Below are 14,458 nucleotides of genomic sequence, written 5' to 3'. Positions count from 1 at the left end.
TTCTGTGAGCCCTGTCCCCAGTCACCAGAACCATGACTTCTCCCAGCTTGGAACTCCTTGCCCCTCACCTACTGTACAGGACCTTTCTGCTTTCCCACCATGGCCGATCTTCCATACGCCACATGATAAAGGCATTGCAGAGGCAATAAACCCAGGAGGGAATAAACTGACACTTAAATGCAATTTAGCTGAGAAAGATGTTCATGTCTGCCACAGCTTAGAGAAACAGTCTGTAACGTGGAACTGAAGACCTAAGAGCACATCTAGGAATTGGCTGTTTGTAATTCAAACCCTGCACCTTTGATCTGTGTCTTGAAAGCATGGGGAACAAGTTAAAGGACATAATCAAGGTGAACAGGCAGCCTAGTAAGCATGGGAAAACTATTCACCTGAGCTGATTTCTTTTCTAGCTCCCAGGAGCCAAAAATCCCAAGCAGTTTCAAGCCAACAAAAGCCAAACGCTGCCAGAAAAACTTGTCAGACTGATAAAATGCTTCACAGTGCTAGGAAGACAATAGACAAGCAACCTCTTCTTTCATTTCTGTCCGTAAAAGCTGCATATTTGCTCCTTTCAGGAATCTTAGCGTGCGGTTCTCTGGGGTTTGGGTGGCTTTTTTTTTCCCTTCTCATGCTGGCTGGAGACTGGTGTGCTTTCTGAACACTGGAGCTTCCCAATAGCCTAAAATCTGCATCCTGACCTGTGAGACCCCCCGGAGACTGCCTTTACTATATCCCAGATAAATAATTCACAGGATGAAGAGGGTATTTCTGTCTCCTGGTTCATCCAGTTCATATCTTTGGGAAAATAACAGCGACATTATCCTGCTCCTGGGGGGATCATCTTGTGGGAAGAGCTGTGAGGTTTTATTTTTTAGTGCTTGTGTCCAATTTCTAACCACGACTTTTATATTTTCCTGTGTTTCTCTAAGGCAGGTAACACCCCTCTTCACCTGGCTTGCCAGAACAGCCATTCCCAGAGCACTCGTGTTTTATTACTTGGAGGATCTCGAGCAGACCTCAAAAACAACGTGAGTTCTGAAAAGAACGTGCTCATTTTTGTGTGCCTTTGTTTTAGCTGTTACTTTAACTTTCGGGAATACTCAGAAATACTTTCAGCTGTGGTTTTTGCTATAAATGCTATTGAAACCCCCCCCTAACAAACCATTGTATACATCCTGTGCAGGAATGGTTCTCATAGGACTGAACAATGCACTACTTGTATCCATCTCTTGAGTGGGAATGGAAGGAGTCATAGGGGGTTTTGCTGTTGCACAGACTGAGACAGCTGGTCCTTTGCTGCTTTTTGAGGTCCTGATGGCCTGACTCATACACTGTTGTGCAGTTCTGCAGAAGGGTTCTTCTTTCCTAAAGATGGAAGACTTAAAAGGGTTTTTATGCCAGACTGGTGAAAGTCTTCAGACCTGCCCCCATTTGGACAGATCATGTGTACTGTGTGTCGATCTGTCAAATGACGCAGATAGAAAGTGACTTCAGTTTCAAACAGCTTTCCTCCTATTTTATAATGCGAAGGAAGCCAGATGTTTTTGTCCTTGCTTGATAGCAAGGTGGGCAGAAGCACACAAAGTGAAACCCATGGGACTCTGCTCCCAGTGCCAGCTGCACATGTGCCACCCCTCCTGGGGATGCTGCTCTGTCCCCCGCTCCCATATTTATTCGTTACATGCAGCACCATTGAGTGTCCACATCACATTGGTTTGTGGTTCAGAAGAACAGATTTCATGTAAAAACGTAGATCAGGTTTTGTGGTGCAGGAAAGCGGCATTTTGTGATCCCAATATTTCCCACCAGTGGTTAAAGAATTTGTACCCCCAGCTTGACTGGCCCCAGCTCTTGCTAAACCACCACCACCACCACCACTACCCCCGCCCACTACGATAGCAGGTTTTGTACTGCAGAGGAGACAGCATTGCTGCTCAGTGGAGGTGTGTGGCACTTGCTGCTCTCTTTGCTTTAATAGGATTGTTTCATCGTTGAACGCCGTGACAAGTGCAAGCTTTACTACTGCAATTACATGCTCAGAGCTTTGTTTCTGTTTGCAGGCAGGAGATACCTGTCTGCATGTGGCTGCTCGTTATAATCACTTGCCCATCATTAGGGTGCTGCTCAGTGCTTTCTGTTCTGTCCATGAAAAGAACCAGGTCAGTGCATGAACCTCATTGTGACTTTGTGCCCTTTGCATATGGCTAGTTGTTGGGAAGAGGGATTCCTACCCAAGTGATCCCGCTTCACTCTGTTTCACTGTACCACCAAATGCTTTCAAGAACAGCCTTAAAGTAATAGCATATAAGTGGTTTATTATTTTGCCATCACATTTGCATCATTTCTTTAAAGCATTGCCTATTTATGAGGTTCTGCAATCATATGTTGGTATAGGAAGGGGGTCTGGGACAGTAGTGGCACGAGGTTAGGAGTTGACGCACTTGGGGCCTTATCAGTTCTGTGCAGAACGGGACTGGGCAAGAGACTCGGTTGTTTTATGGGGGCCCATTTTCTCCTCCGTAACTAGGATTTAATGATCCTGTGGCCATTACAGAGACATTGTGAAGCAGAACTCACTAATATTCAGATACTACAAAAGTGCAAATTCCTCTGAATAATTTTCTTTGCTGCATTTTGCAGTGGGGGGAATTGACATAACATAAAAGTGAAGAAAAAATATGCTTTAAATTCAAAGTAGTGGTCAGTCTAACCTAGGATTAATCATCCATAGCTGTTTTACAGAGAAGTGATTGATTCTATACCTATAGCATAGCCTAATTGTGCGGTAGAAGGGTATGGATTTAGTACATTAAGATGTATTAAACCTGCTAAATAAAAAGCTTATGTGGTGCTTAGCCACATTGTCTCATGCTCCTGGGAAACTTTCCATGTGTGGTTGAGGATCATAAAGATGTTTTCTGATGTGTACATTTAATCTTGTTTCTCAGATATGAGCTATTACACCAAACAAAAAGGGTTTCAGTATGTTAAGTTTACTGGGTAATTTTATTTGGAAATGAGTCTTTAAACTTGCAAAATGAACTACTGAATATTAAGATTAACCGGTGTGAACCTGGCCCAGAGAGACGGCCCTTCCCTCCATGCCCCAGCATTACCCGAAGCTGTTCCATATTTGCACATATAAGGATTTTATTTATGAATACGCCTCACCCAGGTTAGCGACAAGCAGCAGACATCCACTAGTCTCGAGATCTAATTTTCTGAAGGCAGAATGCAAGGCAGAGGGGACAGGAGGGCATTACATACACGTGTCCTGTCTGCTTTGAACAGCTGCTGGCTGCGGTGCCCCAATCTGATCACAGCTGTCTTCACCTGTCTGCACTGGGACAAGGGCAGGGCAGTGTGTTATGCAGGACCTGGATGGCCTCCTGGCTTTCATCCAAACCCTGTTTTTCTTGAGGAATCTCCTGAAGGGAACAGCAGCCACCACGTTGCTTGTACCTACCTGGCTGGTTTTGAGTAACGTGAGAGTTGACCATCTGTGCACCAAATAATCAAACCCGGAAAAAGGAGAAGGATGTGGTGGGAAAACCGGTTCTGCCCTCTGATGTCGTATCCATTTGCTGGCGGTAGAGCTGGGCTGCCTCCCAGCTGCATTGTGTATCACTTGTTTCAGTTAAACCGGATCACCAGCGCCCCGGCTGTGTTTCTCAAAACCAGGCTGAAGCAGGTCCTTGCCCTGGAGTAGTTTCTGCCCCCTCCTGTCCCCTTCCTCCTAATTCTATTTTTCTTACTGAACAGGCCTTATTTAAGCTCAGTGAGTGCAGGTCTCTTGAACTCTGAGCCTCTTTTAGGGAGGTGTGATTTCTGCAGGGTGAGACCCAAGGACGTGTGTTACACCGTTGTTCTTTGCTTTCTGACTTGCAGGCAGGGGACACTGCGCTCCATGTAGCTGCTGCTCTCAATCACAGGAAGGTGGTTAAGCTGTTGCTGGAGGCAGGGGCTGATACATCCGTTGTCAACAATGTAAGCAGCACCCGGAGTTTCGTTGGTAATTTATATTAATGCAGGCTCCCTTCAATGCTCTTCGTAGCGCTGGTAGAAAGTAATTTGGGTGTTAGAGCTGAATTAAATTGGGGTAAATGAAAGCAGTTAGTTAACTTCACTCTTGTGCACAGAGCATGTACTAATTTTGGGTGGAGAAATCCCACATTTCCAGGGGCTTCTGTTTGGAAGGAAACGCCATTTTCTTTTTCCTCTCAGGCAGGTCAGACCCCTCTAGAGGTTGCCAGACAGCACAATAACCCTGAGGTTGCGCTCCTCCTCACTAAAGCATCACAGGTATGTTACAGATCTTTCCCCAGTACACACATACACTTGGAGTTGAGTCCAGTGAACCTTGAGAGGTCACATCCTCTTCTGGTGTGAAAGGTGCCTGTGTTTCTGCTGGCATTGTGTGCTGGCCTCCGGTCTGTTGATGTGGAGCCTTTCAGCCTGCAAGCACAGCAAGGTGTGCAGATTAAGCCTCCACAGCATTAAGCGCTGTCAGAGGTCCCACTGGCCTGACCGGCAGAGGATGGAGCAGCCAGAGGCACTTGTTTGCCATTGTAGCCCAGGGGATAGAAAGCTGCCCTGTACCCAAAAGTTCCTGGGCTGTGTTGTTCTGCTGCCTGCTTCAGGCATCATTCATCCTTGTTGCACTGGAAGATGCTTTGAAATGGGGGCAAAATGTCCTGTTTGTACTGTGCTGCTGCATGTGAAATGCTGCAATGCTCTTCGGGTCAGAAGGCACATGGTAGGGCTCTCTATTCTGGTATGAGACAAAGTGTGGTTGCTGCTCTGCTCCTCCTTGTTACTCCTGAGTGAGAAGGGCTGGGCTTGGCTTGGCAAGGAGGACACAGGAGGTGCTTACCTCTCCAGGGAACTGCAGAGTGTCCTTATAGACTTGCCTTAGTGGTGGTGTGTTTTCACAGCTATTGGCACCCATGGTGCTTGGCCCATCAGTGCCCATCTGGCAATGCATTCTCTTTTATCCATTGCCTTTCAGACAAAGGTGAAAAGGGTATTACTCTATTACTTGGCTTCTGTGGTTAAGAAAGAGCGTGACATCACTGACTAACAGTGTGGTCTGTCTTCAGGTCTCACGCTTTAACCGTGGAAGAAGCCTGAGGAAGAAGAGGGAGCAACTGAAGGAGGAAAGGCGAGCTCAGTCAGTACCACGTGATGAAGTGGTACAGAGCAAGGTACAGCCCCACATTACCAGCTGCATCTCCTGTGATAGGGGATTGTAAATCCCATCAGGACCAAAGCTCTTTGGAGCCATCACTTGTGCATGACCACAGCAGCTGTCTGAGGCAGTCTGTGGTGCTGTGCTGCTAAAAGGTTGCCCACTCACATGTGCAGGGCACTGGGCAACTGAAGAAAAGGCACCTTTTCTCCATCTCTGCAAACACTCTGAACTCCCTGTCTTTGCTTCAAGCAGGGTAGCATCTCAGCTGCTGATGACACGCCTAGCAGTGACCAGCCACCACAGAAGAAGAGTGATCTGAAGGATGAACCCCGGTCAACCTCACCAGATCCCAAAGGGAAAAAGAGTAAAAAGAAAAAGCCAAAGGAAAAGGTATGAGTAGTTTTAAAACAGCAGAGGGAAGGGATAATTGTTGAGTAATAGTTCCATTGTCCAGTGTGTTGGTGAGTCAGGGCAGCAGGCCTGCCATGCTCCTGGGCAGAGGTAGTCGTCTTCAGACAGAAACAGATTGTGTAGTTGTCACGATGGGTTTGTCCTGTTCCCACCAGGAACAGGTCACCAGGGGGCTCATAAATGGGGCAAGCGTTGTATGTATTACCTGCAGGTCTCGGCACTCTCAGACCCCATCTCCCCAGCCGATCAGCAGACACTCCCCCGGGCCCAGCAGAACGTGCCTAAGCGCAGAAGTAAACATCACTGCTTCTCTCCACCCCCTCCCCACGAGGTCCGAGCCTACCAGCTCTACACGCTCTACCGAGGGAAGGATGGGAAGGTGATGCAGGTGAGCTGGACGCCTCCCTCCTGAAGCAGGATGCGGGCAAACAGCGCTCAGGACACGGGTAGCTAACAGAGAATGCGCTCAGCTAACTGCACTCTGGGGGGTATGGAATCATGACTGTGGGTTTGTTTTCCTTGTTCGGGCTTCAGCGGCATTTTGGCCTGATAAACAGTAGTCTGGGTTTGTGCGTGTCAAAGAAGACATAGTTCAATAGTTTTGGTCTGCAGACTATCTCCTTTTTGGAGATCGTGTGACCGGTGATTGGAAACAACATTGGAACTTTGATGATACACTTTGAAATGTTGAGATTGCAAAGGCCTTTTCTAAGGAGAGTAACTGAGAGCAGTGGGGGAGCACTGAAGCTCACTAAACCAAGAGCTTAAGCACTTTTCTTTCTGTGTGTTGCAATGCATCTTTAGGAATTCTATGATTACTGGAGGCAGGAGCTACACAGAAATTAATTCACAAATAAATCTGGAGTTACCAGCTCCTGGGCATCTATTCCAGCTTAGAGCCTGACAGTCATTTTATTATGCAAGTATTTAACAGTACACATTTATTTTTAAAAAGGCATGAAGCCAGCAGATTCCCCTGTAGACACTGTAAATGTCCATACTGTTGTGTTCTTAATGTTGCCCTCGTGTACCTCTGGAACGTCAGTCCTTCCATTTCCTTAGCTTCTTAGAGCCCTCATCCAGCTCTCCTCCGTCCCTTGCTGTAGTTAAAAAATTCAGAGAGACCGAAGTTCTCTCAAGGCAGACTTCAAGAGGTTTTACGATCTCCGTGTGTGATGCTTGGAAAATTTCCAGACGGGCACTATGGGATTATCCTAAGAGAGAATATGAAATACATGTCCTAAGAGAGATTATGAAAGCTCCTCCACCAGGAGCTTTCATATGTTGAAAGGAGTATTTCCCTGCCCCTGGGATCTGATGGTAGGAGATGGGCTGGTAAGAGGGACTTGGGGAGCAGGAAGAAAGGTGCAGAGAGCAGATAGGATTGTGTACAAATGTAATCAACTCGCAAAGATTAGCTTAATAGAGCTAGGCACCCTTACATAGTGTTTCCTGAAATACATGACACAGCTCTGTCTCGTCTGTCATCTTTGATGCCGTCAGGCCCCGAAGAGCAGATTTTCTTGAGTACCTGTATTTCTGAAGCTTTCTTTAGTGCTCAGCAAACCACTCACCTTCCCCTGCCAAGGGAATAACCCCCAATTTGTGAAACAGTACTGCAGGGCCAGAGGAGGGAGGCAAGGAGGCTCCTCTGTGGACAGATTCAGAGCAGCTGCTTTGGGTTCCTGATGTGCCTCCTGAAGGAGCAGATTCCAGCCTTCAGACTGCAGAGGAAGCCAAAGAGAATTGGCTGTCCTTGCATAAGGGAGCCTTTTGAGACCATCTCCCTGAGAGATTTAAATATGGTCATTGCTGCTTGTAGCCCCAGCGAAATCAACACTGCTGTGTGTTAGGATGCGTCCATGTAAATCAGATCAAGCCTTTTCTAGTCTGTGCTTTTCCCACTAACAGCCTGTTTGCTGAGCTACTGTAAGATGTTACCAGGAGTTTGAGATACAGCACATGGTACAGAAGAGCCCATGACTGGACTGGGGAGGCTGTGATAATGTTGCAAGTGCACCAAGAGGACAGCGGGATGTAGCAAGTTAATGTATGACTCTTTTCAGGCACCGATAAATGGATGTCGTTGTGAGCCCCTGATAAATAAACTGGAGAATCGGCTGGAAGCAACAGTGGAAGAGATAAAAGCTGAGTTTGGGACAGTACAAGATAAGATGAATATTAAGCTGGGCCAGATGGAAACCAAAACTCAACATCAAGTAAGACTATGACCTGGAGGTCTGCTTGCCCATATAAAAACATATCCTAAGCTTAATGAACATTTTCGTTGTCATAATTCATTTATTGCTTCTTGTGTGGTAAAATGAACCTGAAATGTAACACTGTAGCCAGGGAACTGTGATATTCCACAGGGAGCTAATGTTGAAAACTAGAGTCTTGCAAAACCCACATTTAATGTGTAAAGTGGCTTCTGGTGCTTTTTTAGACAATAAGTCTAAACTGCTTGAGGCTGTAAGAAGGAAATCTAAAGACAGAAGGCGGTCCTACAGCTCATCAGTTTGTAATTGTAAAAATCCCTCTTGCTGAATTCTGCTTGCACTGAGATTCAAGATCCTCTAAATTATTTGTTGTTTTTAATGTAATTGTTCTCCATCGCTAATTCTGTGATTGAACCTTTTTGCAAGCTACATCTCATTGTCGTTGGCAGCAGTCCTAGAAATGAACACTGGAAGACAGACAGAGTACTTTGACTTACAAGGCTCACAGGTTGGGGGAGGGTTGTTTGGTTTCTAACGTGATCACCTCAGCTAAGTTACGGTGTGTTTCCCCCCACCCCAGCTCCGTGTTTTAGACAAGCTCATGGCTGAGCGGCTCTCGGCAGAGAGAACAGAGTGCCTTCACCGCCTGCAGCAGCACACCGAGCTGGAAAAGAAAGAGGGGGAGAAACGGCAGGTAGGGCTTGAACCAGCTACTCCCTGTTAGCCCAGATGGATCAGCTCAAGAGTTTCGCTCCAGCAGGCAGAGGGGAATATCAGAGACTTCTCTGCAAAGAGACAGAAGAGCTTCAAAGACCAAATTGTTCCCTGGTATCACCACCTTAATCTCTAAACCAACTTTATAAAGCTTTTGCATTAGAAATGGAGAGCGTGAAATCCAGTCTGTCATAATTTAATTTGGTGGTTCTGAAATATGGGATCTGTAACAAAATGTTCTTTTTTCCTAACAAAGTACTTTGCAAAAATTCCTACTACTAAATTTTTAACAGTTGTCCTTTCAGCTTTAGCTTCATTAAAGGATGTCTGTAGGAACATCTGCAAATGGTAACAAGACCAAGACCTGCATTGTTCCTTTTAGCAACCACATGGTTGTGCCCGAATCTCTCTCTTCTTCTCTGTCTGATCTTTTTTAACCTGTGCATTAAAAGGCTGCAGTTCTTCTCTCTGACTTTGACAACACTGCACCATCTCCAAGCTGTATGTTACTGCCAGTAGTCAAGTTCTGTTCGTGTGCTTGTTTAACTAGCATGACAAGAATTAGCTGTTCCTGTAGAGATCCAGCTCTTGCCCTTCTGCTTCTGCAAAAAACTCACCCTTAAAACATGCTAAGAAATGTGTGTTCATGTCCTGTTTGCTCTAATTGAAAATTTTACTGGAAAAACTTGAGCTGGGCTTCACTAGATGTCCATGTGCAGAGAAGGGCCAGACCTAAATTCATGATGTCATATGAATGAGAGGGTAAAAGAGCTACTCATAATTTAAATGCTGACTGGCAAATGCCTTTGCATCTGACACTTACTAAGCACCTTTGTAATTTGAAAGCTGTTAGCAATTTATCATTCAGTGTGGGACTCATCTTTACCACCAGCAAAGGTTGGCAGCAGTATAAAGCGGTGTCCCAGGAGTGTCTAATTTGAATTCCACTCTTTAAAAAATGGCTGCCGTGACCACACGTGATGTTCCTTAGAAAGTACCATTGACTGTGTAATTAAACGATCATCCCTGATCAGAGGACTTAGTGTTGTGTTTGAAGTAGCACATTCAAATCTAAGAGGTGGTAGGTGGAACTAAGGAAGGTGCCTTTAATTCACTAATGCCTAGTTCTTCATCTTTTCTGATTTGCAGTCCTTTAAATATTCCCAGAGGCAGCACATGCATCTATCTGTATAGGGAATCTGAGCCCACAGACACTCAGCTTACTTCTCTTTGTCCTTGCCACATGTCCTCAGCAGCCCAGGAACTGTTGGATCTAATCACAGGATCATCTAATTACAGTCTCCTTCTCATAGATTTCCTTGGTCGATGAGCTGAAGACTTGGTGCATGTTGAAGATTCAGAATCTGGAGCTCAAGCTGTCTGGAGATTCCAGGTCATCAAGACCAAAATCAACTTTGTCCACTTGTGAGTCTCTCACTGAGACCCTGGATACTGAGAACAACCCCCACAGTGCCAAGGACTGTAAAGCCAACCAGCCTGTGCTGCAGTCAGAGGGTTCTCACCAGCATTCCTATACCACGCTTCCAAATAGCCTTCCGGAAGATGGGGCAAGGAGCAGAGGCCAGATGCCAGAACAGAACTTTGGCCAGCATTTTTGCATTCAACAGGATGGTGCGTCAGGTACAACATTATCAGGTACTTAGATGTCATACTGATTCAAAGGCGAGCTAATCAGCTGAAGGATACTTGTATTAGTACCACAGACATTAATTCTGGCTGTGTGCTTTCCCCATCCTTTATGTCTTGGGGTTAGAATACACTCCAAGGCAGCTGCTGGGAATATTTTAAGACACAGTTCCCTTCACTGACTCTTTCTGATGCTTCCATGTCACTGTGTCTTTGAAGCCAAGTTCTTTGGTGTTCTGAATAACTCTGTTTTCTGAAATGCCTCCAGCTTCCCAGTCAGAAGTGTTCCTACCCTGTTTTCTGGTGGGAAGTTGTGCAGATTATCCCAAGTCTACTGAAGGAAGTGTATTTAATGCTTTTCAGATGCATGGAACCTGTATCAGCAGGGTGCAGTGATATGAACCTAAAATACTCATTTCCCTTGAACCAAAGTCTATTTAATTATTAGTTCCTTTGACAAGGACAAAAATAGCAGGGAACATTTCAGCCAGTGATCAGCATTTCAAGCCACCTGTCTGTGCTTGGCCAGGGAAACTTTTGAGGTAAAAAGTAGAAGGGGAGACTGGCCGGGTCTCCACAGCCAAGGAGAATGCTATCAAAGCCCTTGGCTTCTGTAAAATACATTGTATATGCCCCCCCCCAACCACTACACAAAGTGAACAGACATGGGTATGAATACCCCATCAGACTAGAAATGCAGAAGAACAGTTCAGAAGCATCAAAATGTGTTACCTTTGCAAAATTAGTGGGGCTTCAAGTTTTGTAGAATCAGGGAGTTCATGAGTATCAGAAGATATAAACTACTTTAGGAATATACCCTGGTGTTTGTCACACGTTCTTCTCATGGAGTCCTTTGATTGCTGTCAGCCTGTAGTCCCCCAGCTGCAATGCAGTGCTCTCTGCCTGAGCCAGCTTTTCTCTTTTAATGACTCTTTATTGTATCACCTGACTGTGAAGATGTGATAAGGTAGGTAAGCCTCTATAGTGTACACACAGCACGGTCCATAGGAAAACGCATCATGCATCAAACAGCAAGGACTTCTGGATGCCAAAATAAATGCCCAGAGCTTTCCTGAATATCTATGTATTTATTTTATTCTGTAGGTACAGAGCAACAGTTAATCACTGGCGGACCAGTTTCTTCTTCTGCCCCTGCTCAAGATGTCAGGCCAAAGGACAAAGCTGTGAGTGCCAGCACGTTCCACAGGCTCCAGCAGGAGCTGCCCTCATCCGAGCTTTTGGGCTCTAAATTAAGACACGTTAAGGTTCAGGCTGCTTTGCAGCCCTTGACTGAACCCGCAAAGACTGAACCACAGAGTGGCTACTTCATTGACAAAGGAACACAGACAAAGAAGTCCAGCAAAAGCGGGCAGTCGAGGCACAAAGCTGTGCACCACGCCGGGGCACATCTGAGCCAAGAGCAGCAGCCCTCTGTCCTGCCTGCGGGACAGCCGCCTGCCCCTGCGCTCAGAGACACCTCTCAGGCCCTGGAGATAACGCAGTACTTCTTTGAGGCCGTTTCCACACAGATGGAGAAGTGGTATGAACGGAAGATAGAAGAAGCCCGGTGCCAAGCTAACCAGAAAGCGCAGCAAGACAAAGCTGCACTCAAGGAGCACATTAAAAGCTTAGAAGAGGAGCTCAGCAAATTAAGGACTAAGGTGCAGAAAGAGAGCTAGCATCTACCAAGCAGGTAAAGACAAGCAACAGGACCCATTCTGGAACCTGCCATATGGGAATCTGGAATACTGGTGTATATATGTATTTGTAGTGCCTGTTACATCCAAACAAAATCCTCTTTTTCGGGAGAAGGAACTGACTTTGGAGTTAGTTCTCCAGAACCGAGAATTCATATGCAGACTGTACTGATGACAATGAGATGCTGCACATTAGTTTCTTTCTTTGTTAGTTCCAAGAATCTGCTAAATATTGCACTCTCAATTTCCAGGTGCTGCTTGAACACAAACTGCATTAGAAACCAAAACTGCTTTCTGAAAAGGGAATGTCCTTATTTCCACATAGGTCATGTGTGGCTAGAGGGTTCCACTGGAGGCTACATGTAAATATGTGTTGATACCAATACTGAAATGAATCCAGAGTGTTTGAGAGAGCTTTTGACAGAATTCTTTAGTGATGAAGGGCTACTGATACTATTTTAGATACTCCCCACAGCCTCGCTCTAGTCAGTGGAGAGAAGCTACAGAACAAACTCCAATTACAAGCCCACGTAGGTGACAGATGCAGGCTTCCAGCTGGGAGAGGCCAGGCTCCCACTGAGTGAGATAACATCATATGAGGTACAGAGGCTTCTGTTGCCACTTTGCTTTTCTCTTGGTTTTACATTATTAAAACAAAAGCTAAGTTAGATTTGTCCTTTTATATGGAGTCCTGCTTGCAAAGCTCCTTGTGGTTACACAGTTGGTGGGGCTATGCTTCAGTAGTCTGACGGAGAAGTTGTTTAGGGATGGCAAATATTGTACCATAACCATGTTCTATTTGCTAGGTATAATTTTTATCTAAATCTCTTCTTCAATCAGCAAATGGCTGAATTCTCCACTACTGAAGAAGCTTGAGAAAGTCCTTTTATATAGAGAAGTGAAGCTTCTTGTACTCAAATGTTTTTGTGCGGAATCAGGATTTTCTCAGACACCTTGCCCTTTGTTCCTCTCTCCGGTTTTCCCCTCCCACGTATCTCTAAAAAGAGAGACCTGGCCTTGGTGAATCTGCAGGTCTTAGGACTGGATTCACAAACAGTCCCACAAAATAGAGCTCAACATCATCTAAAAGTTTTTATGGATGTGTTTTGTTATAAAATCAAAACTTACAATGGCCAGTGTTGTCCAGGCTGACACACTCCAGATCAGCACTGCTGCATCTGCACCCCTCTAGGGCTTCCTCCTTGTCCCTCTGAGAAGGCTTCATCAGATTCTGTCAGAAATGTAAGTTAACAGATCATGACAGAACAGTTGTTCAGAACCAGTTAAAACACAGGATAGTACTATTAGGATGCCACTGATAGTACTGTAGGATGCCAAGGAGAAAGATATTCTTCTGTACTGAGGAGCCCTAAAATCAACACAAAATACTTCACAGTATTGAAGACACCACTGACTAATTAGTGATTAAGCTTTTGTCTTCTTAGCAGATGTATAAAGCAAAAAGAAATTGTATCATATAGCAATATTTTTAAAGTTCCTATTAATGCACTATCAAGACAAGTGTATCTGCAGTTACGGAAGCACTAGTTTTATTGCTTTGACTTCTGTAGTCTAACATAGACACTTCCATATGTTTACAGTTTTGTTTAAGCTACTGTAGGAACGCAGAAGCATGCTATTTTTGTATCATCTTGATAAAGTGAATGTTTTGCCAAGCAATTAAACTAAGTGTTGCTCAGAAGTCTGTGTTGCTCAGAAGTCTGTGTTGCTCAGAAGTCTGTGTTGCTTAGAAGTCTGTGGTGCAGTGTTTCCTAGCCAGAGAAAATAGACAGAATCCCCTCAGTTGACTCAGAATGGGGAGCAGAAAATTGGACTTCAACTTCTCAGCTTTTGTGTTTGTGGCTATGAAACACAGGAACCAGTTCTACTGTCTGTGCCAGGGGAGGCCTCAGGGGCTAACTGCCATTTGTTAGCTGCTGCACCCATCCACCATTTCAGAAGTTAGGGGCACTGGGCTGAGCGTGCAGGTGATGGCACACAGTTCCTGAGCTTGCACAAGTGCAAGGGAGACGGAAAGGCTATGGATTTAACCTAATCTGCTTCACACATGAACTGCAATACCAAGGTACCCATTGGAGCAGTAATTTAAGACAGTAACTTGACTGCAGAGTAGATTTTAGAGGTTTTCTGATGCTAACAAGCATACTATAAAATAAAGGGAGGCACCTTCTGCTAATTGCTTCCTTTCTACTAATCTTTGTAGTCACCCCTCCTTCAAAAGGAGGAGCCAACTATATGGTGGGTTGCATCAAAAGGAACGTGACCAGCAGGTTGAGGGAGGTGATTCTCCCCCCTCTGCTCTTATGAGACCCCACCTGCAGTACTGCATCCAGCTCTCAGGCTCCCAACACAAGAGGTATGTGGACCTGTTGGAGCAAGTCCAGAGGAAGTCACAAAGATGATCAGAGGGCTGGAGCACTTCTGCTACGGAGACAGGCTGAGATTTGGGCTTGTTCAGCCTGGAGAAGAGAAGGCTCCAGGGAGACCTTAGAGCAGCTTCCAGTACCTAAAGGGGGCCTACAATAAATCTGGAGAGGGACTTCTCACAAAGGCATGCA

General features: G+C 45.4%; 1 protein-coding gene across 10 annotated transcripts in view; it reads left to right on the top strand.

Moving 5' to 3' along the window:
* The window catches only part of ANKRD6 (ankyrin repeat domain 6), a 96,480-nt gene extending 83,300 nt beyond the window's left edge, over window positions 1–13,180 (top strand). For 6 of the 10 annotated variants that reach the window (XM_065681244.1, XM_065681238.1, XM_065681240.1 and 3 more), the window contains 11 exons: window positions 930–1,028; window positions 2,061–2,159; window positions 3,889–3,987; window positions 4,225–4,302; window positions 5,100–5,204; window positions 5,441–5,581; window positions 5,793–5,990; window positions 7,669–7,821; window positions 8,402–8,515; window positions 9,849–10,191; window positions 11,287–13,180. In XM_065681244.1, the coding sequence (XP_065537316.1) occupies window positions 930–1,028; window positions 2,061–2,159; window positions 3,889–3,987; window positions 4,225–4,302; window positions 5,100–5,204; window positions 5,441–5,581; window positions 5,793–5,990; window positions 7,669–7,821; window positions 8,402–8,515; window positions 9,849–10,191; window positions 11,287–11,861 (2,004 nt within the window). In that variant the 3' untranslated portion in view covers window positions 11,862–13,180. The remainder of the gene's footprint in view (window positions 1–929; window positions 1,029–2,060; window positions 2,160–3,888; window positions 3,988–4,224; window positions 4,303–5,099; window positions 5,205–5,440; window positions 5,582–5,792; window positions 5,991–7,668; window positions 7,822–8,401; window positions 8,516–9,848; window positions 10,192–11,286) is intronic. The other 4 variants (XM_065681246.1, XM_065681237.1, XM_065681245.1 and 1 more) reach the window with 2 other exon arrangements.
* The last annotated feature ends 1,278 nt before the right edge of the window (window positions 13,181–14,458 follow it).

This window comes from Lathamus discolor, chromosome 5 (genome assembly GCF_037157495.1).
Source record: "Lathamus discolor isolate bLatDis1 chromosome 5, bLatDis1.hap1, whole genome shotgun sequence".
Taxonomy (NCBI): domain Eukaryota; kingdom Metazoa; phylum Chordata; class Aves; order Psittaciformes; family Psittacidae; genus Lathamus; species Lathamus discolor.
The sequence above is the reverse complement of the archived record's forward strand: the minus strand, read 5'-3'. Positions and strand labels throughout refer to the sequence as shown.